The sequence below is a fragment of the Dipodomys merriami genome, unplaced genomic scaffold (assembly GCF_024711535.1).
Source record: "Dipodomys merriami isolate MVZ:Mamm:240054 unplaced genomic scaffold, mDipMer1.0.p SCAF_89, whole genome shotgun sequence".
NCBI classification, from domain to species: Eukaryota; Metazoa; Chordata; class Mammalia; order Rodentia; family Heteromyidae; genus Dipodomys; species Dipodomys merriami.
Window position 1 is genome coordinate 1,157,652 of NW_027206501.1, and position 25,164 is coordinate 1,182,815.

Here is a 25,164-nt window from a genome sequence, read left to right on the forward strand (position 1 = left end):
TTCTTAAAACATTATATTTTTTCCCTAGGGCCTTACTGCCTCGGCCTCCAGGAGGGGCGTTGCAGCTGTGGGGATAATTCTGAGGACTTTGCCCCCTTGGTCAGGGCTGTAAACCCTTTGAAGTCTTTTACTAAGCAACTCTAGGCTCCCAGGCTGACATTCCACTACTAAGTAACTAAAACCAGTCACAGTTAAAATCATACAAAAACCATACAATCATCCAGTACAAAGCAATTCATACAGAAGCAAAAATGGCTGTTAGGTGCTGTCATATATATATATATATATATATATATATATATATATATATATATATATATATATATATATATATATATGTTTTTTGCGTTCTTCATTCCCCCCTTGTCTAGAGCATCAGGGACCAATCATGGTCCCCTAATTGGCACAGTCTTTTATATTTAGTTTGGTATTGGGATCTGAGAACTAATAGACGGACTGTGCTGATTTTTTTTTTTTTTTTTTACAAAGGACACCAGTATACAAGGTCCGATTGTAACAAAATTAACACTACCAAAGGCCCTTACATTTTTTTTTCCACCAGTCCTGACTCCGTGTATCACAGTTAATTCAATTTTATACCAGCTGTACTTGTAAGCTCCAATTTTAAGACATACTCATACCATTTGCTACATACTTAAACTTTCTGAGGTTTGTCTTCTTTTCTTTTTTAAACATTTATAGGCAATCCTTACTTTTTAAATTTCCCCAATTCCTTTCCCAAGGCTTTTTTTACCACCCTCTTTCTTTACAATTCCTTGAGCATCTTTTTATCTTAGAACAGCCTTAAGGCACCACTGTGATGCAGAAGCTTGCCAGATTTTAAGGCTAAGAGTATTACCTCCATTGATAACACACTCAGGTTATTACCATACCAGAGCCAAACTAGGCTGTGACCATAGAGTGGATTTCCAGTCACTATGCACTGAAGTGCCTAAGACAAGCAAGCCAGTAATATCCTTGTCCCCAATATCCACTGTGGGAAGAGCGGGTTTCTGGATATCACCCAAAAGAATGTCCCACAAGATCTTAGATTTAGCAGCAGTCAACCAGGAAGCAGACTCAGGTGATGGAATCAAGCAGGAGTTCCTCCAAGTGACTGTCAGGCCGTCGTTGAACTTTACCCATTAAGGTGTACAGCAGCAGCAGCAGCAGCAACAGCAGGGTCTCTCAGTGGCTCAGGGTCTCTCAGTGGCTCCAAGGGACTGTCATCACACCTCATGCTGGGCTGTAAATTCCTCTGTGAAATGACCAAGCAGGAGGTTGAGAGGAGTAAGCTTGCTTTGTCCTCGCCCCATCTTTGGTCGCGCTTTCTTTGGGCGGGGGCGCGAGCTGATCCGGGCACTCCTGGAATTCCAAAAAGGTGGATGGGACAATTAAGCGGGAAATGTGTACTCTTCCTCGAGTCTAGGGGATCAGTAAGCCCCTCATCCACCGGCCCCAGGGCTGCGTGCCGATCGGTTCCTTCGGCTCTCTGATCAGGCGTCTGGGTGGGCTTTGGGGGCATCCCAGACGAGCCCCCAAGCTGTTACACCGAAATTTGGGGACCCCCAGAAGACCACCAGAGACCACGACGATCAATGTAAGCAACAAAGAGCCGGTTTATTGCAAGCTCGAGCTTGGTCCTCCGCGCACATGGTAACCGGTGACGCTAAGAGGCCAGGAAAAAATTTTTGTTCCCAATATACTGGGGGACTTAAATAGGTCAAGTTGCTTTTCTTTCATGTCACTAGGGAGATGTACTGTCCAGTGTGGGTATCAGGTTGTCTTCTTCAGCAGTTTGTTTCTTTATTGTCTTCTAGCTAATGAAAATAGGGAAGAGGCCCAGGGAACATAGATCTAATTTGGGTAATAGCAAAACACATTATTTTTACTATTATTTTTGAGGCCATAGTTTTTGCTTCAAAGGAGACTGAGAAATAACAGGTTTCTCTGTCTGGGCAGCCATGTTTTTACCTAATTCTCAGAAGTCTTTATTCCTAAAAGGAAGGATGACAAAATTGACTAAAAACTAATATATATATATATATATATATATATATATATGTGTGTGTGTGTGTGTGTACGTATAAACAAATATAAACAGATCAGAACTTTGAGAATCAAAGAAGCTGTGTTTTGGACTTAAGTCATGAGATTTAGAGGCTTTTTATTATACAGCCAGTTTTCTTACTACAGATGATATTGAATACTATAGCAGGTCTAGATTTGTAATTCCCCCTGATTTTCACTGCCAAGTAGCTAGGATTACAACTGTAAGTCACTGTACCTGGCTTAAATAATACCTTTTTTCTTGGTTGTTATTTTAAAGGTGATATACAGAGGGGTTACATTTTCATAACTCAGGTGATGAGTACATTTCTTTCTGGACATAGTCACTCCTTTCTCTGCTTTCTCCCAGTTTTTCCCTTACATCCCACCCACAAGTTGTATAGTTCATTTTCAACATAGTGTCTAGTGAGTACCACTGCTACATTTGTTTCCAAGTGTAAGTCACTGCACTTGGCTTAAGTCATATTTTATATATTTAATAAACAACTTTCAGTTCAAGCCCCATGACTGACAAAAAGACAGAAACAGCTTTCTTTTTACTCTTGGCATATACTAGTTGGTTCAGTTATGCTGAGTAAAAAACATTTATATGGAAAAGTTTCTAGGAATGTGAAATTAATAAAATGTTTAAGGTTATTGGAAAGTTCATTGATAGCCTTTCATTATAGTTAAGATATATCATTTTACCAAGTTCTTTCTAGTATCATTTAAAAAGTTGAGCATGTGATTTCTCTTAAACTTCCATTGTAATTGTATAAAAAAACAGAATGCTTCTTAAATTCTGCCATGTTTACTTTTTATTTTTAATACATTTTCCCATTGTTTCTTTTCCTTAATTAGGTCCCAGATGGGCTTCCTGGAATATTGGTGTATTTATTTGCATCAGATGTGCTGGAATTCATAGAAATCTTGGGGTTCATATATCCAGAGTCAAGTCAGTCAACCTAGACCAATGGACACCAGAACAGATACAGGTAAACATTACCCTGAGAAGAAATTATTAAATTGTTTTCAAATGACTTAAAAATATTTAACCCTTTCTCTAGTATAAACATTGAAAACAACTATACTAAACATATGCCAGGTAAAAAATTTGAATGTTACTTCACTTGTTAATTCAGATATTTTTGTGTGTTATCTATAATGAAGTCAGTTTTAAGTCCCTTTTTTTAGCCTAAAGTACTGACCTCTAAAGGTTTTTTTTTTTTTTTAATTTTTATTTTTTTGTCGGTAGTGGGGCCTGAACTCTTGGCCTGAGCACTGTCCCTCAGCTCTTCAGCTCAAGGCTAGTGTTCTACCAGTTGAGCCACAGCACCATTTCTGGCTTTTTTTTGTTTATGTGGTGCTGAGGAATTAAACCCAGGGCCTCATGCATGCAAGGCAAGCCCTCTACCACTGAGCCACCTTCCCAGGTCTTTTTTTTATTCTTGTGTTCAAATGTACCTCCATAGTTTATTTTCCTATTGGTGGAGAGAAAGAAAAATAAAAATCACTACTTGCCTAAAATTGACTTGAAGGATTTTTTTTTATAGGAGTGTTCTGACATTAAGACAGAGTCTTAGAAGCTGGTAGATTGTACAGTGAACAAAAGTTTTTAGGATTCAGCCTTGTCTATGCATTTGCAACTTAGATCCTCATAATCTCTAAGATTGGCTGCACATTTAAAACAATCACCTTTATTGGCCTTACTTTGTAATTCACAGTAAAATTATATGTTTTTCTTATCCTCCTGTGAAGTTGTTTTTAGCCAGTATCAAGTACTTAAGTGTATAAATATGCACAAAGGCATCCAAAAAGGATTATTTTGGGGACCCTGACAGATACCAAAATCCCTGGATGCTTCAGTGCCTTTTATTTGGCCTAATATTTACATATAGCCTCTGCATATTCTTTTTTCTGTATTTTTAAATTAATCTACCTTCAGATTGTATAAATCTTTTGCCCTTTTAATTAACCCTAGATTATTGAGATATTGAATGCTAGACAAATTGTTGTCATACTGTTTTGTTTAGGAAATAATAACAAGGAAAAATAGTGGGCAGTTTGAGTATAGAGTGTGAAGCCTTGACTTCAAGTCCTGGTACCAGCATGTGCACATGGACATACAACACGCACATACACACACATTTCAAAAACAGGTAGTGTAGTGTACAGTATTTGAAATTATATTTGGACATTGGTTACATTTGTCATTTTCTTGAAATTATTATTTTATTTATTTATTTATTTATTTGGGTCCAGTCGTGGGGCCTGAACTCTGGGCCTGGGTGCTGTCCCTCAGCTCTTCAGCTCAAGGCTAGTGCTCTACCACTTGAGCCACAGCGCCACTTGCGGCTTTTTTCTTTTTGCTTATGTGGTGCTGGGGAATCGAACCCAGGGCCTCATGCATGCAGGGCAAGCGCTCTACCACTGAGCCACCTCCCCAGCCCCTGAAATTATTATTTTAGAATGGAAGACTATTATTAGTGCTTATGACCTGCTTGGCTTCTTACCTAACAGAGCTTCACTTTCAGGTGTGCCGTAAGAAATGAGACTAGGATATATTCAGAAATCAAATTATAGTGTGTTAGTTACTTTAAAACACTCATAGATATGAACTGTCCATTATTTTTGTGATGGTTCCTGTGAATATTTACAGTTACTGTTGTTGTTTAACAATTGTTCCAAGGAGATGAAATATAAACAAACAGTTGCCCATGGTCTTCTAGCTTCTCTTTCTATCCTCTCTTTTTCCTCCTCTATCTCTATCTCTTCCCCATACCTCCCTCCCCTCCTCCATATTGGTACCAAGGCTTGAACTCAGGACTTTGTGCTCTTGCTTAGGATTTTTGCTCATTGCGAGCACTCAACTACTTAACCACACTGCCAAGTCTACTTTTCTGCTTTATTTTTCAGCTAGAGTCTTGAGCTTTTTCCCTAGTCTGATTTTGGAGAGCAAAGCATAGTAATACTGTCTACTTTGTAGATTAGTTACTAGTCTATTTGCTCGTTATATAGAACCTTCAATATTACTGTTTTGAATATAATTCTGATGTTAAGCAATGTAGCTTATAGTAATCTTTTATGATAAATTATTTACCAAGTGTACCAATAAATCAATAAATTGAGAAATTTAACAAAAATAATTACTAGTTTGTAGTAGTGTTGGATAATAAGGCATTTTGAGGTGGATCTCTAGATAAATCACATCAGTTATCTATTGAAGTTGCTTCTTGTTTATATCTGAGCATGTCTTTCTTGTTTCCTATGGTGCTAGGTAAGTTCCTTATTGTCCATTTCTGTATCTTGGTATATCATTCATTTCATTACTTTTTTTTTTTTTTTTTGGTCAGTCATGGGGCTTGCATTCAGGGCATGGGTGCTATCTCTGAGCCTTTTTGCTCAAAGCTAGTGCTCTACCACTTTGAGCCACAGCACCACTTCTGGTTTTTTAGTGGTTAATTGGGGATAAGTGCCTCAGGAACTTTTCTGCCTGGACTGGCTTTGAACCTCAGTCCTCAGGTTTCAGCCTCCTGAGTAGGATTACTGATGTAAGCCACTAGGACTGGCTTATTACTTTTTTTAAAAACGATTTTATGTATTCATTCAAAAAGCTTTATTTTAATATTTTATTTAGTTAAAATAAGCATTTCAAAGAACTTCTAAAGTATACTTTCTTTATACTTTTTAAAAATATATTTTTATTATTATTATTATTATTTTTTTTTTGGTCCGGTCGTGGGACCTTGAACTCTGGGCCTGGGCACTGTTCCTCAGCTCTTCAGCTCAAGGCTAGTGCTCTACCACTTGAGTCACAGCGCCACTTCTGGCTTTTTCCTTTTTGCTTATGTGGTGCTGAGGAATTGAACCCAGGGCCTCATGCATGCAAGGCAAGCACTCTACCACTGAGCCACCTTCCCAGCCCGTATTTTTATTATCTTTAAGTAGTTCTACCATTGATTACTTTTTTTTTTTTTTTAAATGCTGGTTTGTGGGGCTTGAATTCAGGGCTTAGGTGCTGTTTCTGAACTTCTTTTTTACTCCAGGCTAGTGCTGTACCACTTGAGCAACAGCTCTACTTTCACCTTTTTTTTTTTGTTTTGAGTCCGGTCGTGGGGCCTGAACTCTGGGCTTGGGTGCTGTCCCTCAGCTCTTCAGCTCAAGGCTAGTGCTCTACCACTTGAGCCACAGCGCCACTTGCGGCTTTTTTCTTTTTGCTTATGTGGTGCTGAGGAATCGAACGGAGGACCTCGTGCATGCAAGGCAAGCGCTCTACCACTGAGCCACCTTCCCAGCCCCTCACTTTTTTTGAGGTAGTTTATTAGAGGTGAGTCTCATGGGCTTTCTGCCCAGGCTAGCTTTGAACCTTGACTCTAGTATAAGCCATCAGCATTCAGATCATTTATTACTTTTTAAAGAATGGTTCATAGGTTTCAGTGCATTTTATAAGTCTTAATGTTTCTGCTATGTGACTAGCACCATGGTTAAGTTGCTTCATTTTCTCTACCCTAGAAAGTTCCTTTGTGCCAATTTCTAGTCAGATCTCTCCAGGACAAGCACCTTGAAATGGCTGTCTTTTGAAGGCCATTCCAGTTTACTCAGATTCTTTATTCAGATTTGGAAAACTGATAATTAAGACATGATTTACTCTTCCATATTCACATGTATAAGATGCTATTTGTTTGGGTTGGGTGATGGTGGCTCACACCTGTGATCATATAGCTACTTGGGAGGTTGAAATCTGAGGATCGTGGTTTGAAGCTAGCCTGAGCAGGAAACTGTGTGAGACTCATCTCCAACAGTCTACTCAAGTGGTAGAGCATTTGCCTTGAGGAAAAGAAGCTCAGTTACAGTGCCCAGGCCCAGAGTTCAAGCCCCAGGACCTGCAAAAAGAAAAATGTTTGAGAGGTATTTACTGATGAGAGAGAAATAATTTTTACTACACTCTGTATCTCCCTCTACTCCCCCTATCACCATGATAATTATGTTTCTCATTTTCAAAACTAAGACTTAGTTTTGGTTATGTAAAATAGTTTATTACTAAATATGGGATCATGATTTAATCTTCAAGCCCAGTCTAGCAATCAAATAATTTTTTAATTCTTGATTATATGTGTGTTTGTATAATGTAAGTAGTGATAAAGATTATAGCCTCAGGGTTACTTAGCAAGTGATATTGTAACCCATATTTTCTTTCTTGAACTTAGAGTTTGCTTGCTTGCTTGATGTTCTTATCACTTGAGTCACACTTCCACACCAACTGTTTTTGGTTATTTTTAAGATGGAGTTTTTCATGCAGAAAGTACTGCTTGGGCTGTCTTTGTACATCTGTCTTCTAAATCTCAGCCTCCTGAGTAGGATTACAGATGTGAGCCATTGTTTCCCCCAGCTGTATGCTTGTTTGTTTATTTATCTATGTTTTGTTGCCAGTCTTGGGGCTTTGAACTCAGGGCCTGGGCGCTGCCTCTTAGATTCTTTTGCTTAAGGCTAGCACTCTACCACATGAGCCACAGCTCCACTTTGGACTTTGTAGTAGTTTATTGGAGGTAAGCATCTTACCTGGGTTGACTGCAAACTGCAGTCCTCAGATCTCAGCCTCTTGAGTAGTTAGACTTACATCTGAGAACCACCAGCGCCCAGCTTTATTTTTATGTTTTTGTTCTGGCACTGACACTTGACCTCAGGGCTTCATACTCTTAAATTCCTGCTCAAGACTAGTACTCTACCACTTGAGCCACACTCTCCAGTCTATCCAGTGTTTTACTGGTTATTTTGAAGATGGAGTCTCAGACTTTTCTGCCCAAGATAGTTTTGAACTATGATTCTCTTCCTGAGTAGTTAGGATTGAGCCATCATCACTCAGCACGTTTGCTTATTTTTCCAAGAATAACTTATCTACCAAACTTTTTGATTTTATTAGAACTAAAATTATTTTTTAAAAAGTAATTCTCATTAAGATTCTTTTATTGTGGTTTATGTTCTACACAGACAATATACATTTAATAGTATGTCTACATTGGACAATATGCCATATATGATTTGATGCTCATCTGTTTGTTTTTTCAGCCAGAAAAATAAGCTTGGTTTAGACTGAAAGTTGAAGAATGAGAGTAGAACCTGAAATAGGAATGATATTCTAGACCATATGAATTTTAATATCAGACTTGTAGTTACTGCAGTCAATCAAAGATCTACTTGAAGGAAACATGTTACTTGCTTAAAATCTCTTTATGTGCCACCAATACAAAAGTACAGGTTTTTTTGTCATAATGAAATTTCCACAAAACCTTACAACCCAAATATTATGAAAGAAAACCTTAAGAAAGTCATACTTTATAGATCTTTATCTACAGATGTCTCATCATCTTCAAAAAACAGCTCCCCTGCTAAAAAACTCTTTAGTTTTAAGATCTATCAAGCAGGGAGAAGGTGGCCTTTTCTAGCCCATAGCTATCCTCTCTCCCCATTTTCCCTAGTTATCCTTTTTCCATTTTACCCAGTTTGGACACATGACAGGATATGGTTCAGGTAGGAATGAAGTGGGGAACAGTGAGCTAACTTCCTGCAGTACAACACAACAGCTGAAGGTTGATGGAAAAGCAGAACAGGTCAGACTTGAGGTGGGATTGAGTTCAGGCCCTGTATTCAATCAGTCATGGTTGAAAGAAGATGATGAAGAGGAGGTATGATTGCAATGCTTGTGGTATTTGTGTATCTTTTTTATATGCTTGCTTTATTTTCTTCCACAGTTTCTTGTCTGTCATGGCTCCTGAGCCTACCATGCTAGAAGCCAGGGCACTTACATATAGGACCAATGCCAGATGTAAATAGTAGATATGGGGAAGGAATAGAAATCCAGTGCTTGAACTTAGGGTCTTCTATTTCCTAGTTAGATACTGTACCATTCATTTCTGGTTTATGTTTCTAGTAGTCTCCAATTTTTGCTATAGTCCACTTGGACTATGTCCCAAGTAGCTATTTATGTGTCCCAAGTAGTTAGGACCACTAACTTGAGCGTCATCGTTTTTGATTGAGACGGGTCTCACAAAGTTTTTGTCTTAGCTGACCTCAAACTGGAAATCCTCCTGATCTCTGCATCCTCAGTAGCTGGGATTAGAGGTATAAGCCACCTCCTCTGGCCTCTAGAATCCAAATTAAATTGTGTATTCTGAAGCTGGAATTAGCCAGCTAGGCTGATTTCAAGACATTAGAATCTCAATTCTTATGCTACATTTCTATTTATTTGTGTTTAATAACTTGTGAAATAATAAAAAATATTTCTTTATGGAAATTGCTTGATAAAGAAAGCTGACGGTTAACTGAGTGACAGATGTCACTCAGAAAGAAAAAGGAGTAGTTATGACTATCAGTTTTTTTCCATTTTTTCCCCCAGCTAAAACCTTATGTAACAGTAGAATAGAGAGGAATATCAGAATTAATCTATGATTCATATGGAAACAGGAAAAAGGATTTTTGAAATTAGTTTATTAAGCTTCAATGGGAATTGTGACTATAGTGATAGTAATGTGAGACATTTTTATTTTATTTTTTAAAAATATATTTATGACATTGTATTTTCCATTTACAGTATAGTGCTTTATAAAGTACAGTGTTATTATTTTTCCCTGTGTTCTTATCTTACTTGTAATTTGATAGACAATAAAATAATGTCATTAGTCTTAAAACCTGGTTATTCTTTATGATGCTTTTTAAAATTTATTTGTGTTAAAAAATTATTTGTGTTTACTTTTTGACATTGCTAGGCCTTAAACTGCTAGGCCAGTTGAGCCACATATGTATGCCTTTGCGTTCAGTTACGTGTGAGCATGCATGTGCATATGTGCTTGGGACTTGAACTCAGGGCCTGGGCACTGTCCCTGAGCTTTTTTACTCAAGAATAGTGTTCTACCATTTGAGTCACAGCTGTACTTATGGCTCTTTTTTGTGGTTAATTGGAGATAAGAATCTCATGGACTTTCCTTCCTGGGCTACCTTCAAAACTCCATCCTCAGATGTCAGCCTCCTAAGTAGCTAATATTATAGGCTTGAGCCACTAGCACCTGGCTTCAAGTAACTATTAATTCTTCGGTTGCCTTACCTTGTCTCCAGGACTTTAGCTTACTCTTGATGTTCTCAACGCTCTTAACATTTTGTTTTCTTTTTTTAGCCAGTCCTGGGGCTTGAACTCATAGCATTGTACCATTTGAGCTTCAGCACCACTTCTGGTTTTTTTTGTTTATGTGATACTGAGGCATCAAACCCAGGGCTTCATGCATGCTAGGCAAGCACTCTACCACTAAGCCACATTGCCAGCCCTAACTTTATTTTTCTTGACACATTCAGAATAATTTTGTTACTATGCTTCTCTGGCCATTTAACTCTTCTATCAAAATTATAAACAAACGGCCATATTAAGCTACCAGCACAGCTATGTTTATTGCAGCATTATTCATCATAGCTAAGATATGTTCAATGGAACCAATGGAACCAATCCAGATGACCCTCAGTAGATGAATGGATCAAGAAAATGTGTGTGTGTGTGGTGTGTGTATGTATATATATATATATATATATATATACACACACACACACATATGTATATATATATACACACACACAGTGGAATTCTATACTTCTATCAGAAAGAATGACACCACACCATTTGTAAGGAAATGGAGACTTGGAAAAAAAAATCACATTAAGTGAAGTAAGCCAGACCCAAAGAAATATAGGTCCCATGCTTCCCCTTATTTGCAATAATTAGTATACATCTAGGATAATCTTATTAGATAGCAGAAAAGCTCAAAAAGTATGTACATATAACCATATGAGATGATGCTAAGTGAAATGAACCCCAAAATAATGGACACAAGAGGGTTTTTTTGTTGTTGTTTTTAATGTATTATGTGAATTTTTTATTTCTTTTTATGTTCTTCCCTCTATGGTTTATCCTCTGTTGTCACTGTATTTGATTTTGATACCTTGCATCTTGTATATACATTTATCTGATTTGATCAAGGGAAGGAGAATAGCAAAATGCTGAAACAAGAACACAGGATGACCCATGGCAACAATGAGACTCATAAAACACTATGTTAGAAATGAACTTTACAACTTGGGGAGGGGGAGTGAGGGAGGGAAGAGATAATAGGAGAAAAAAAAAGGAGAAGGTAACTGTAGTAGGAAGACCCCTACTCAGGCAGGCAAGCCCACCTAGTCATCTGGAGTGACAGAGCCCACTGCAACAAAGTTGTTAACAAAGAAGCAACTTTATTGAGAAGGTTCCTACACTGACCAGCCAGGGCCTCAGCACAGGCTTGGCAGCTGATATTGCAACCCCGAACAGCCCCCATTCTTTGGTTTTTAAAGGCAAAATCCATGAGGTGGAGCCTGGTCAAGAGCAGGTGACCAGTGGGATCAGAATATACACAAAGGATTGTACAGTCATACCAGACCACATGCTGGTGGCCAATAGACAGAGTTTACTGTAAGCATGTGCAAAAGGCAGGGTTTACCATAAGCATGTGGTGTCACCAGTTGGAGCCATATTACAGCCTATCTGTTTTATGGGTCAGTCTTTTAACTCAACAATCAAGGGTGGGTTAGGTTGTTCAGGGGAGGGGGACCAGATTCATTTTTTTTGTTTTTTGTTTTTTTCATTCTGGGAACTAGGCTGGTTGGAGGCAAGGTCTAGTTAACCTTGTTTAAAGGTTTTTTTTTTTAAATCCCTAAAACAAAGGCAAAGCCTGGAAAGAAGCTGTACCAGCTGGAGTCTCCTCTCAGGGCTTACTTCACTATCAGCGACCTGAGCCTGAGCTCTGGCCGGTCAGTGTAGGAACCTTCTCAATAAAGTTGCTTCTTTGTTAACAACTTTGTTGCAGTGGGCTCTGTCACTCCGGATGATTAGGTGGGCTTGCCTGCCTGAGTAGGGGTCTTCCTACTACAGTAATAATGCTCAACAAGAAGTGTATTCATTACCAGCTGGGTGCTGGAGGCTCACGCCTGTAATCCTAGCTACTCAGGAGGCTGAGATCTGAGGATCGCAGTTCAAAGCCAGCCCAGGCAGGAAACTCCATGAGACTCTTATCTCCAATAAACCACTAGAAAACCGGAAGTGGCATTGTGGTTCAAGTGGTAGTGTGCTCGCCTTGAGCTGTAGAGCTGAGGGATAGCGTCCAATCCTGGAGTTCAAGCCCCACGACTGACCAAAAAAAAAAAAAGTATTCATTACCTTATTCATGTAACCGTAACCCCTTGGTACAGCATCTTTACAATAAAAAATAAGAAGTGTCGTCCGTGTCTCTCCATCCCCCTCTCCCCCCTCCTTTGGTCTCAGCAAGGTGAACTTTACTTCTGTGAGGAAAGGAGTGCCATCAGCCCCAAATCTGCCAAGTAGCTCACAGAGCAGGCTTGAAATGTATTTACATAAGGTGATTCTGAAATAAGATTAACTGAGTACAAGTAATCTCAAAATATACCCACATCCTCTGCTATTTCTTGAACAGTCTGGGGCGTGTCTTAATTCTATCTTGTAAAGAAATTAGTTGAAAACAAAAACCTTACATTTCAAAAATTCTTTCTTATCCCAAAGCAGTTCCTCTTTTCCTTAACAAGAGCCAAGCCACTAGGCCAAAGCAGGTGCTTTTAAGCAATACACTTTGGAAAAGGCATTTTATCTCAGTTTCCCCTTTTATTTTATTTTATTTTTCTTCAAACTTTTAACATTAGTCTCTATGTGAATTAATCCCATAACACCCAATTAAAGACATTCCCCTTAGTCACAACATTAGAACTATGGTCAGCACTCTCTTGAATAGCAAGGGAACCAGTTACCTCTTATTTTTTAGTTGATGGTCCCATCCAGGGCCCTAATTTTGAGGATGAAAGTATATATAGCCTTTGCCCCCCTAATTAAGACACATACTCCAGTTTTCCTGCGAGAATATTAGGAGCTATTGAAACCTTGCCATCTTGCTAGAGGGGTTTAATTGTTCCTTGCCTTAGATTCATCAGGAACTCCTTGTTGGACCCTGATGGCATCAGTGTAAACCAGAATGTCAAATGACTCATTAGTATTGAGGTTCGGTTTTGTCTATTGTTCAAGAGGGAGAGCTTTGGTTTTTGGAATGCCAGGTTGAAAGGGATGACCAGTTGAACCAAAGTACAGTTCCCATTCTTTAATATGCAGTTCAAAAACCTTCATATCTAATTTGTGTTTAATTGTATACTGTCACATATAGTTCTTTACCATCGTGCATGTCTGTTTAAGCAAGTGTAGACTCCCATATTAGTGATGTTTACTTACCTGCTAGGGAAATAATAAAGACTTAATTCTTCAAATGGCAGTCTGAGAATAACCTTAGATGGATAAAATTCTGTGAAAGTAGTGGCCTCAGCAATGAATGGGGAATAGACAAAAAAAAAAAAAAAGCAAGTAAAGCATTTCCCTCTGTTTCCTTATTTTCTTAGTGTATTTATTTTCATTTCTTAATCTCTGTCCTCTTCTCCTAATGTTCCTGTTAGTATTACCCTTCCTTACCTTTTGTCCTCAGCTCCACCCAGACCTGAGCTTCTTGCAGCCTACCACACAGCTGGCCACTTCCTCTCTCTGCCCAGACCCACCTGCCCAAGCATTTACCTCACTTCAGCTGTCACTTCCTCTCCCAGACTGATTTGCAACTTGGATAGGGGTAAGCCATATGCTCCCTCTCCCAGGGAGTTATGGCCCCTCTAATAAACCTTACAATAATGTTTCTCCTTTGCCTGCCTGCCTCCGAGTAGTACCCTGGGATGGTTGTGAAGGATTCCTACAGTTTCCCTATAGTTTTAAAACTAGAAATATAGTAGCTTCTGGGAGCATAACTTAAACTAGCATGTGGAAATCCCAATATACCTATATGCAAGTATTAGAATGGCAATATTTTTTTCTGTATTTCAAACTACAAATGAAGTTGGTTGCCTAGGAATATACTAAGTTTATCATTACTGGAATGGTTTGTAAAGAGGCTTGGGAACCAATGGGAAATGTGTTGTTGGGATTTAAACATTGAGTAGGTATATGGAGATTGGCTTAGATGACTGAAAGAAAGTCTCATTTCTGAGATTCTTTATATGCTGAGTCCTTTTTGGTTACTACAGCATTTCAGAAACATTTTCATTATCAGCCTTTGAATGAAAGTAATTCAGCTTTTCCTAAAAGTAATTTATGTGTTTGAGGCTTGTGCTCCTGAGTTCAAGGCTAGCAAAAGTTTTTACATTTTTAAAATCTGGATGAAAGTAAGGTAAGTTACAGTTTTTTGCAGGTTTTACCTGCTTTTATTTTCTAGTGAGGTTACTGGAAAAATTTGAAGGAACAGTTGGCTCATGTTTTGTTGTACAATAGGTTATACAGTAGGTACAGTAGGCATATAGTTGGTATATACTTGTCAGTCACTGCAACTTTCCTTTGTTCAGTGTTGTGTAGTATATCTTTTCATGCTTTTCTATTTAAATTGTCTTTATCTCTAAAAATAAAATTGATTTCTTTTAGGCAAAAACTTCCTATACACACTGTATTCCTTTATGTAGTTGAATTTTTTATGTTACAGCTTTTAATATTGTTTCATTTTAGATTTTTAAAAATGTTTATGTTTTGGTGTTAACTTGGGCTTTATCTCAGGGCCTTTGGGCTGTGTTGTTGCTCTTCTGCTGAATTGTGCCGTCAGCTCTAATCCTTTGGTTACTCTTCTACCTACATATTGAATATTAATTACCAATTTTTTAACCTTTTTTCATTACTCTAAAATGAGAGAAGTCAGGAAAACATAATATTTAAAATTAAAATGAGAGAAGTCAGGAAAACATAAAATTTAATTTTCAATTTTGAATGTTTTTAATTTTGTAATTTAGTTGTTTTTCATAATTTATATTTATCTGTTAATTAGCTGTATTCATAATCTTTAGCTCATTTTTAATTAGTAGGTCACAATTTTGTAGACATATTTTTTCCTGAATTGGTTTTATTGTAGAGATACTATTTTACTTCCTTTTTTTCTTGAAATTTCTTATGAAATCAGTCCTTATTTTTTTTCTGTTAACATTTTTTATATAACATTAATTTTCTTTTACTTTTAAAAGTGGTACTCAAGCTAGCTTTTAGAGTTTGGCGCATTTCTCTCCTTATTTTCCCATAATGCTTAAAAAATAAAGCCAGTTGCTTCTTATATTCCCTTTTCTCACTTTTATCTGGATATTCTACCCTGCTGAATTTGAGTCAGTTCCTTCCTAGGATTTTCTTCTTAGTAGGAGCTGTATCCTGGAAGGGTATCTTGGTTAGTTAGAGTTCAATGTGACTATTCTTTCTCCCTTCTTTAATTGTTGGACTGGATAAAAATAGTACACACTTTAAGCAAATTGTTCTACAATGATTTCTAATTTACACATCTCTTAATTATTTTGCTTTATTTTACTTCCCATGAATTGCAATCATCAGGAAGTTCTAGTACATGTTAACGGTTTGTCTGTCAGTGATCACAATTTGGTATTAGAATGGGATAACCAGTCAGTTTTTCTTTAAGTCTGTACCAGGGCTGGAATTCAGGGCCCTTGCTTGCTTATCACTGTTGCTTTACCACTTGAGCTGAGCCTCTGGTCTTGCATTTTTCTGGTTAATAGAAGATGAAGTCTTACAGACTTTTCTGCCTGAGCAGGCATTGAATTAGGCCTTAGCTTCCTGATTAAAGGTATGAGCCGCTGATTCCCAATAGTTACCTAGTTTTGTTATAAATACCTAATGTTTAGGTCTATCTTTTAGTGAGGTTTTAGGAAGCTCAAAGACTGTCTTTTCTTATTACAGAATTTCCATGACAAGCAATATTCAATAGAATATAATTATAGTTACAAAGGCTAATTTGGAGAACTTCATAATTTAACAACATTTGACCCAGTATGTCATAACACTGTTTAATTTCCTAAGGTTTGGTCCTTAGATAAATTTTGTAGTTCCATATTGAACCAGGCAGGGCTAACAGTTTTTGGTACACATTAAAGAAGTGTCCCCTCAAAACTTTTTTTCCTTCTTTTGTGGGAAAATAAATCATTCTACTTGTATCAACTTTGAAAAATATCTGATACATACCTTTTTACTTTTGTTGTTGCGGGGATTGAATTAAGGATGTGGGCCCTGTTCCTGAGCCTTTTTGCTCAAGGCTAGCCCCCTACCACTTCGAGCTGCAGTGCTACAGCTGGTTTTCTGGTGGTTAATTGGAGGCAAGTCCCATGGACTTTCCTGCCTGGGCAGGCTTTGAACTGCGACCCTCTTATCTCAGTCTTTTGAGTAGCTAGAACTATAGGCATGAGCCATCAGTGCCTGGCTGTGCATATATTTTTTAAGTTGATTAAGAGTTTGTGATAGTAAACCATTCCAAGATCACTAAATGTGTCTCTACAGAAGAGCAGAGAATGGAGGCACCTGGCAGCATTGGGTCTACGTATTATGTACATGTGAAAAGTGAGTGAAGAAATAAAAGTACTGTTTATAACAAAATGTAATCTGTGAGGTTTCATAAGCCTCTTTAAAAAATAATTTGTTTGAAAGACTCAAATTTTTAAGACTTTATGTGCAAGTTATTGCAAGGTTATGCCTTATGTTTTCTTATTCCTCTTGTTATTTATTTATTTATTTTGGTCTGGTCATGGGGCCTGAACCCTGGGCCTGGGCCGCTGTCCCTCAGCTCTTCAGCTCAAGGCTAGCACTCTACCACTTGAGCCACAGCGCCACTTCTGGCTTTTTTTTCTGCTTATATGGTGCTGAGGAATCGAACCCAGGGCCTCATGCATGCAAGGCAAGCGCTCTACCACTGAGCCAACTTCCCAGCCCTCCTCTAGTTTTTAAAGATTAAACTTTCAATAAAGCCAGTTTGTATCTTTGTGTTTGTGTGTGTGTGTGTGCGCGCGTGCGTGCGCGCATGTGTGCGTATGTGTATGTGTGTGTGTGTGTGTGTGTGTGTGTGTGTGTGTGTGTGTGTGTATGTGTGCGCGTACACCAGTGTGTATACTCACCAGTCCTGAGACTTGAACTCAGGGTTGGGCTTTCTTCCTGAGATTTTGTGCTCAAGGCTAGAGTTCTGCCACTTGAGTGACAGCTCTACTTCCAGCCTTTTCTTTTGGTGCTTAATTGGAGATGAGGCTCATGGACAATTGTGAGCCATAATCTTCAGATCTCCATCTCCTGACTAGCTAGAATTGTAGATGTGAGCCACTAGCATCCATTTAAGCCAGTAAGTTAAGTTACATATTTGAGAATTTTCTGTTGCTAGTAATTGCTATATTCTTGGGTCAAAGTAATGAAAATTTAAGTAGATGTGAATATAACTAAAGAAATATTAAGTTACTTGGAGATAGGGACTTATATCCTTATATTCTGTTTAGTAGGAAATTATTAGATGTATTGAATGAATGCATATATGAGTGGATAATCTTGAAAGCAATTATTATTGTTTAATTGAACGTAATATTTTAGAATTATAGTCATTTTTGCTTTGTAGGAATCTAATAGTGGATAGTAGGACTACAAAAGTAGTGACCAGATTAAAAGGCGAATGATGTTCACCAAGCTATTAATAGTATTGTCTTTAAAATTACATTATTTAGTCATATTAAAATTTTAGCATTTAAATGCTGTCTCATTAGTCTTATAGTACTCATACAGTTTTTATTTTTCTTTCTTTGTGATTGTACTGGGGTTTGAATTCAGAGCTCAGTGCACTTGGCTTTTTCACTAAAGACTCATTCTGTATCATTTGAACCATACCTTCACTTTGAGCTTTCTGGTAGTTAATTGGAGATACAAGTCTCATGGACTTTTCTGCCTGGGTTGGCTTTGAACCTTGATCTTCAAATCTCAGCTATCCAAGTAGCTAGGCTATATGCATGGACCACCAGAGCCCTCATAAAGAAGCATGCTGTTTTTGAAAATATAAGGTAGTATTGTGTGATGAACATGCTGGATGTTGTTATGTGTCTGGAGGATGAAGGTAAAGTTACAGTTGGCATGGGTTTGGTGATAGAAGATAAGACAAGCAAAGAATAGGGACCTTCTACTTTTGTTTAATAAGTGGAAAAACAACATCTGATGTTCCTTTTGAGAAGATAAATCTGATGAACCATTTTGTGCCATAGCCTAGGAAATTAATGACTAGATCCTTAAACTATAGTAATGATACTAGGGATGATACATGGAGGAAAGTCTGTAAGAGAAAAGTTACTAAGACTTCTGACTGAAGGGAATCTTAACTCCTGAGTAGGGCCTTAAACAAGTAGGGTAAAGGTTGTTGTTTATTTCTGGACTTAATTAATGTGAATCTCATAGTAAATAGAGATCATAAAAGACTGTGATTTAAAACTTGTCCGATTTTGTTACAAGTGTTTGATTTCATTGTTTTTTTATTTTTTAAATGTATATTCTGAATTTGTAGTAGCAAATTTAAACAAAGAAAAAAGTCTCCCTAAAAATAATTTCATGAAAATGAAGGAGTGGACTCTGTGTTAATTATTTCCAAAGAGTTCCTGAGACCAAAAATGGTGGCCCTTCTTTTCCAGCAGCTGGAATCCAAAAGATCTTGAAACCAGTCCTGAAAGGCTTGCTCCTATGCAAGAAATCCTGGTGGCTTTTGAGAGGAAGATAGAGAACTGGTGGCTTTTGAGAGGAAGATAGAGAACTATTCTGGAAAATTTCAAGAGGTAGTAGAGGTGAGTCAACTGACATGAAGAACTTATCCAGAGACTATCAATATTAACTCCTTTTTAAATAAGAGATTTTTAAAAATATATACATTTAACTAAAGCAGTTGTGTTTTCAAAGATTTTAGTGAAAGTAGGGCAAGTAGCCTCTTCCCTTCTTCACAAATACTCTAAAATATTAAGAAGATTTTGGTCTTCAGCAGCTGCAGTCTGTTTTTAAGATTATGACACTGAGGAATAAATGCCATATTAATGATTGGAATGTAGTGTGAGTGTAATAACTATTTACATGAGATTTAAAAATTTTGTCTACCTTTGGTTTTAGTTGTAACTGTTTTGACCCAACAGAAGACTGTTTTTCTTAGAAGGAGGTGGTCTCCTTGTTTTAATTCAGAAGATACTTGTCTACCTAGCCAAACTCCATCTAGATAAGATTTTATTTAGAAGCAATGTAGAGTAATATTTTTTTGTTCTGGGAAATATGTAGACATTGTGAAACCTCTAAAAGTACAAAATTATAGAGGAAATACTTTTCTTTCAATCTGCCCTCAATTATGTAGTTTTTCTCCAAAGAAGCAATCATATTATTAGTTTTAGTAATTAGGTATGCTAAATAACCAAATTGTTAGTTTCTTTGTAGTTATTCTGATATATTTTATGTTTAAATATATAAACATACAGGTAGTATATAGTATTGTGCAAAAATCTTTGAATTGGCTTTCAGATTCTTCTTTCTCCAAATTTGTTTTTTAGAAAATTGGATAGAAGAGTTTTATTTTGAATAATGTTAATTCTTGTGTTTAGATTTATCATAGATGTACTTCATTCTTATTTTAAGCATTAATACTTTAGACTTTGTTGATTATTTTCAGGTCTTATATTTTGCCATCTAGAATGTGAAAGGCCTAATTTCAATGTAACTTACAGTATATGGTATTCTATTATTTTTTCCACTGCTCCTATTTTTAAAAACAATTGCTTAGGATATTTCAGTCAACAAGTATATAAATTCAGATTTGTGCAAACTATGCAGATAGCTTCCTAAGATACCACTACATTATTAATGCTAGCTACACTGTAAATGTCTGCCGACTAGGTACTTTTTGGCATTTGAGGATGTAGTGCAGGAACATTACAGGGCAAATAGGACGAAGGTACTAAGAAAAGGAGGGGATGCAAAAATGGAAAGTCCTGGAACCAAATGTATCAGACATAGACATTAAGCTTGGAATGAACTGTATTTGACATTAGTCAACCTAATCTAAGACAAAGAGAAACAATACCTTGAAAAACTTTTTTTTTTTTTTTTGTTTTGGTTTTTGGTCGGTCGTGGGGCTTGAACTCTGGGCCTGGGCACTGTCCCTCAGCTCTCCAGCTCAAGGCGAGCACTCTACCACTTGAGCTACAGCGCCACTTCCTTGAAAAACTTTTATGTCTTGATAGCTTTGCTTTTTCAAGACTTTGGAATCATATAACAAAGGAAAAAATCAAATTTTATTCTTAGAGGAATTAATCATTAACTTGCCATACAGCTGGCCTTGCTATTTCATTCAATAGTGTGTTTGCAGGTACTGACAGTGACTTCAAATTCTTATTTCTGTTGGTTGTTCTTATTTGTTTCTTTCTTTTCTTTTTTCCTTTTTCCTTTTATTTTTTTGCCATTCATGGGGTTTGAACTCAGGGGCTGAGCTCTGTCCCTGAGCCTCTTTGTACTCAAGGCTGGTGCTCTACCACTGGAGCCACAGTACCACTTCCAGCCTTTTCTGAATAGTATATTGGAGATAAGAGTCTCACCTGCCCTGGCTGCCTTTGAACCCCGACTCTCAGATCTCAGCCTCCTGAGTAGAGCCCCTCCTCTTTTATCTCCAAATGGCTCCACTTTTTACCTTTATCTTGACTGAAGCTAACACTTCTGTATTCTTCCTTACATAACATCTTTATTCTGCATTTAGAAACATAGAAACTGAGCATATCAGTTTCTTCCTTATCTCAACAAATGACTTCTATTGGTGATGTCATTGAGTCTGCTTTTCCTTAGACTGCTAACAGATACAACTGCACCATTCACTTTAAGGAATGACTTTCATGGAAATGGCTCATTGTTTCTTGTCAGCTCTCCCTTTCAGATCTTGTTGTCTTTTATTTTCCCTATTGTCTAATTGACATCACTACAATAATGTTAAGTAAATTAGTATAATGTAAATATGCATTGGCATAATGTTGAAATGTTTAGGCCTTTTTCATAATATAGTAAATATAAATTATGGGATGTATTAATATTTCAGAATGATAATATGAATAAATATAGTGGATGAGATATGGTGTGTGTGTATATATATATATATATATATATAATAGATTTTAGTTTTCATATTTTTGTTGAAATTTCCAGCAAAAATGAATACTCGCAGTTTTTTACCTTTATAGTTTCTGTGAATTGTATTTAAATTATTTTTTTGATTAATTGTAACTGTGTAAACTAAGAGACTTTTTTTTAGTTCTTTCCAAATGTTTAATGTCTTTAAAATTAGATAATTTACTAATCTCTGCTTCTAAATTATGCCATGGCATAAACATGCAGCATCATTTGAATGCTTAATATGGGAACTTTTTTCCCCCAGCAAGGTAACTGGTGTTGTATTTTCTTAGAACTCCCCATACAGAATTACATAATAGCTTTACTCAAACCAGTTCCTATCATGATGTAAAACAGGCATATGATGTGGGGGGGGAGGAGAGAGAAGGCAAAAGTGGGATAGGGTAAACTCTGGACTTTTACTTCAGGTCTTTCCATTTGCCTGGCTTGCTTGTTTAGCTGGTGCCCTGCTCAAGCTGGCTTTGAACCTTTATCCTCCAGATCTCAGTCTCCCTAATTAATTAATTAATTAATCAGCTGACATCTGGCTTCAAGTTATTTTTGACTTAGTATCTATTTCATCTGGAGGACAAAATTATAAAAATCCTTTTTCCCCCTTTGGTTGTTTATAATCTCTCTTACTTTCTATTCTTGTTCCTTTACTTTGTTTTGATCTCTAGAGAAATTACTTAGAAATCTAAAGTGCTGACAGAATACTTACATTGATGCAAGATGGAATAGATGTCTGAAAATTTGTGTTCTTTTTCTTCTTTGTTTGTGTTTTCTTTCCTTTTTGTTCTTTGTTTTCTGTAAATGTAAAATACCTTATACCTCCTTTATAATACATAGTAGTGACTGTGCTTTATAAGAGCTCTTTTTAATGATGTTACTCAAGAATGTTTTCTTTCCAGATGGTGATTTGAGAAGCTAATTAAAAAAAAAAATGGTGCCAGGCTTTTTTTTTTTTAAGACTCAGTTGGGAGAAAAGTCATCATATATTTTCTTATTTGAAGGAAGGAGAACTTAAGTAATCTGTTAGAACACTTGGGGATATGTGTCTGGGAATCTGGGGAAATAAGAACATATCATAAAAAACAATCTTTCTGCTACTACAGTATTTTTAAAAATTTTATTGTAAAGGTAATGTACAGATTGGTTACAGTTACATAAGTAAGGTAATAAATACAATTCTTTTGAACAGTGTTACCCCCTCCTTAATTTTCTGCCAGTTCCTTGTAAATGGTGTGATAAATTATCCTATTTTACTTGCAGTTCTTAACATTGAGTTTCTAGTAATATCAAGGAAGTACTTTTTAGTCATCACTCCTAGATGATAGTGAAACGAATTAATGAAATCATTCTTAAATAGATTTATATCTCATGAGTTAGTTCTTAGATTTTAGGAGAAAGGTTTGTATTTAGTCATTTTCATAATGAAATACTAGAGGCACACTTAATTTATAAGAGGAAGGACTTGTTTAACTTACAGTTCTGCATAATTTGGACCTTTGGTGAAGGTGATGAGTAGTGGTGATAGGAGTGTGTAGCCTAGCAAACTGCTTATTATCATGAGCTGGGAAAGAGACTAGGGCTTCACAGTCCTCTTAAAGGGCACACCCCTAGGAAACTCCATTGTGAGCTGACCTAAAAGTTCCACTACCTCCCAGCAGTACCTCTATGGTGACTTTTAACACATGGCTTTTGGGGAGTACAGATCCAAACTGTAACATGGCTCTGTGAGCAATTGTGCTATCAAGCATCATGCTGTTTTCTTTTCTTTCTTGTTTTGTTCTATTTATTTTTGTTTTTGGTGGGAAAAACTTTTCATGAGACTCAAATGGTTAACTCCAAAGAAACAAAACCACTTTTGTAGAATTTTAGGTCAGCATTGTATCTTGACTGGCTTATATGGAGGTCTTGATTGTAAGTTATGAAAACCCTAGAGTATATTGAAGTTCAAGTTTTACCTTGGGTTTGTTAGCCCCAGACATGACAGCATTTTTCAATTTTTGAAAATAATTTTTGAAAATAGAACTCCCTACAAACTGTCAGGAACTTCTTTTTTAGGAAGTAGTGAGTGTAAGCATGAAATTGAATCCACATAGGTAGAAAAATACAAATAGTGCCTCTACAGAATTTGGGTAATTTCATAATTATGATTTAATTTATTAAAAAGAGTATGTGTAGAAACAATTACTGTTGACTGGAATTTGTATATATGTGTTCATGTCTACATATATAGGAATTTTTAATGTTCACATGAGTAATGAAAATAATTTTTCTTATAGTGCATGCAAGATATGGGAAATACTAAAGCAAGACTACTCTATGAAGCCAATCTTCCAGAGAATTTTCGAAGACCACAGACAGATCAGTATCCTTTAAATTTTGTATATTGTGTATTTGAAAAGAATTAAATTGTGTTGGAAATGTGGCTTAATTTAAGGCCTTGAGTTTACAGTACTACCACAAAACAAACTCAAATCAACAAACAGAAAATTCCTCAAAAAAGCAACTGTTAAAGAATTAACTTATTTTTAACATTACTATTTTGTTTGCTGATATTTGGAAGATACATACTTTATCACCCTGGGTGTAGAGGTACAAATTTATTAATCCCAGCTTTCAGGTGGCTTACACAGGAAGATATGAAATTAGAAGGCCATATTGTGAGATTCTGACTCAAAAAAATTAAAGACTGCAGATGTAGCTTAGTGATAGGGTTCTTGCCTAGCATAAGGAGGCCCTGAGTTTGGTCTCTATCCTAGAAAAGAGAAAAAATTGGAGACTGATATTCCCTGAGTTATGCCTTGAATATAGTAGATTTTAAATAGGATTTTGATATCAGGATGCATAGATTATTATTATTTTTTTTTTTTTTGGTGCTGGTACTGGGCTTGAACTCAGGGCTTGAGTGCTGTCCCTGTGCTCATGGCTAGCACTCTACCACTTGAGCCAGAGATGTTCTTTGGACTTTTTTGGGTGGTTAATTGGTGGTAAGAGTCTCCTGAACTTTTCTGCCTGGGCTGGCTTTGAACCTTGATCCTGAGGTCTTAGCCTCCTGAGTAGCTAGGATTACAGGTGTGAACTGCTGTCACTGGATAGAACATTTTTATGTAACTATCATTCATTATAAATGTTATGACTTGATTCTTTTCTGTTTGATCTCCATCTCTTGATTAAAAAAATTATGGGTTCTTTTTTTGGCAGGGTCAGTACTTGGGTTTAAAATCAGTGTTTTGTGCAAGCACTCTATTGGTTGAGCTACATCTCTAGGCCTTTTTGCTCTGCTTATTTTTAAGATAGAATTTTGCTTTTTGCCTAAGCCAATCTGGACTGCAATCTCCCTATTGATGTTTCCTCCAGTAGCTGTGATGATAGATGCATGGCATCAAGACCAACTATTTCTGTTGAGATATGGTCTAGGAAACTTCTTAGCTTGTGTTAGCCAGAAGATTGCAGTCTCAACCTCTGAATAGCTAGGATGACAGGTGCACCATCACTGTGCCAGGTTGCTGGTTGGAATAATATCTCTGCCCTGGTAGGTCTTGAACTGTAATCCTACCAGTCAACCTCCCAAGTAGCTAGTATTACAGGTGTGAGTCACTGGAGCCCAGATTATATGTTTATGACATTAAATTGATATCAGGATTTGGTTGGTGAAGCATTCTGAGTACTTTAGAAATAATTTCCCAGTTTGGCACTGATGGCTTATGGCTTATGGCTTGAATCCTAGCTATTCAGGAGGCTGAGAAATGAGAATTACAGTTCAAAGCCAGATGCGGCAGGAAGGTCTATGTAACTCTTATCTCCAAATAGCTACCAAACCCGTCCCCCCCCAAAACAAAAACAAAAACAAAAACAAAACAAGTGGAGCTGTGGGTCCAGTGGTAGAGTATTGACCTTGAGCAAATAAGCTTAGGGACAGCTATGAGGACCTAAGTTCAGGGCACACGAAAAGAAATCATTTCCCTAGGGATTTTCTTTGATTAGCTTTAAGAAGTAGTTACACTTATATGAAACAGTTGACATTTCTATGT

The 25,164-nt window shown here is 36.9% G+C and overlaps 1 protein-coding gene across 5 annotated transcripts in view; it reads left to right on the plus strand.

The window, feature by feature from the left end:
• Positions 1 to 25,164, plus strand: part of Smap1 (small ArfGAP 1) — a 133,874-nt gene that overhangs the window by 32,896 nt on the left and 75,814 nt on the right. For 4 of the 5 annotated variants that reach the window (XM_070012179.1, XM_070012180.1, XM_070012181.1 and 1 more), the window contains exons 2-3: positions 2,911 to 3,044; positions 23,413 to 23,498. In XM_070012179.1, the coding sequence (XP_069868280.1) occupies positions 2,911 to 3,044; positions 23,413 to 23,498 (220 nt within the window). Of the gene's footprint in view, positions 1 to 2,910; positions 3,045 to 18,627; positions 18,778 to 23,412; positions 23,499 to 25,164 lie in introns of all 5 variants that reach the window. The other variant, XM_070012182.1, reaches the window with a different exon arrangement.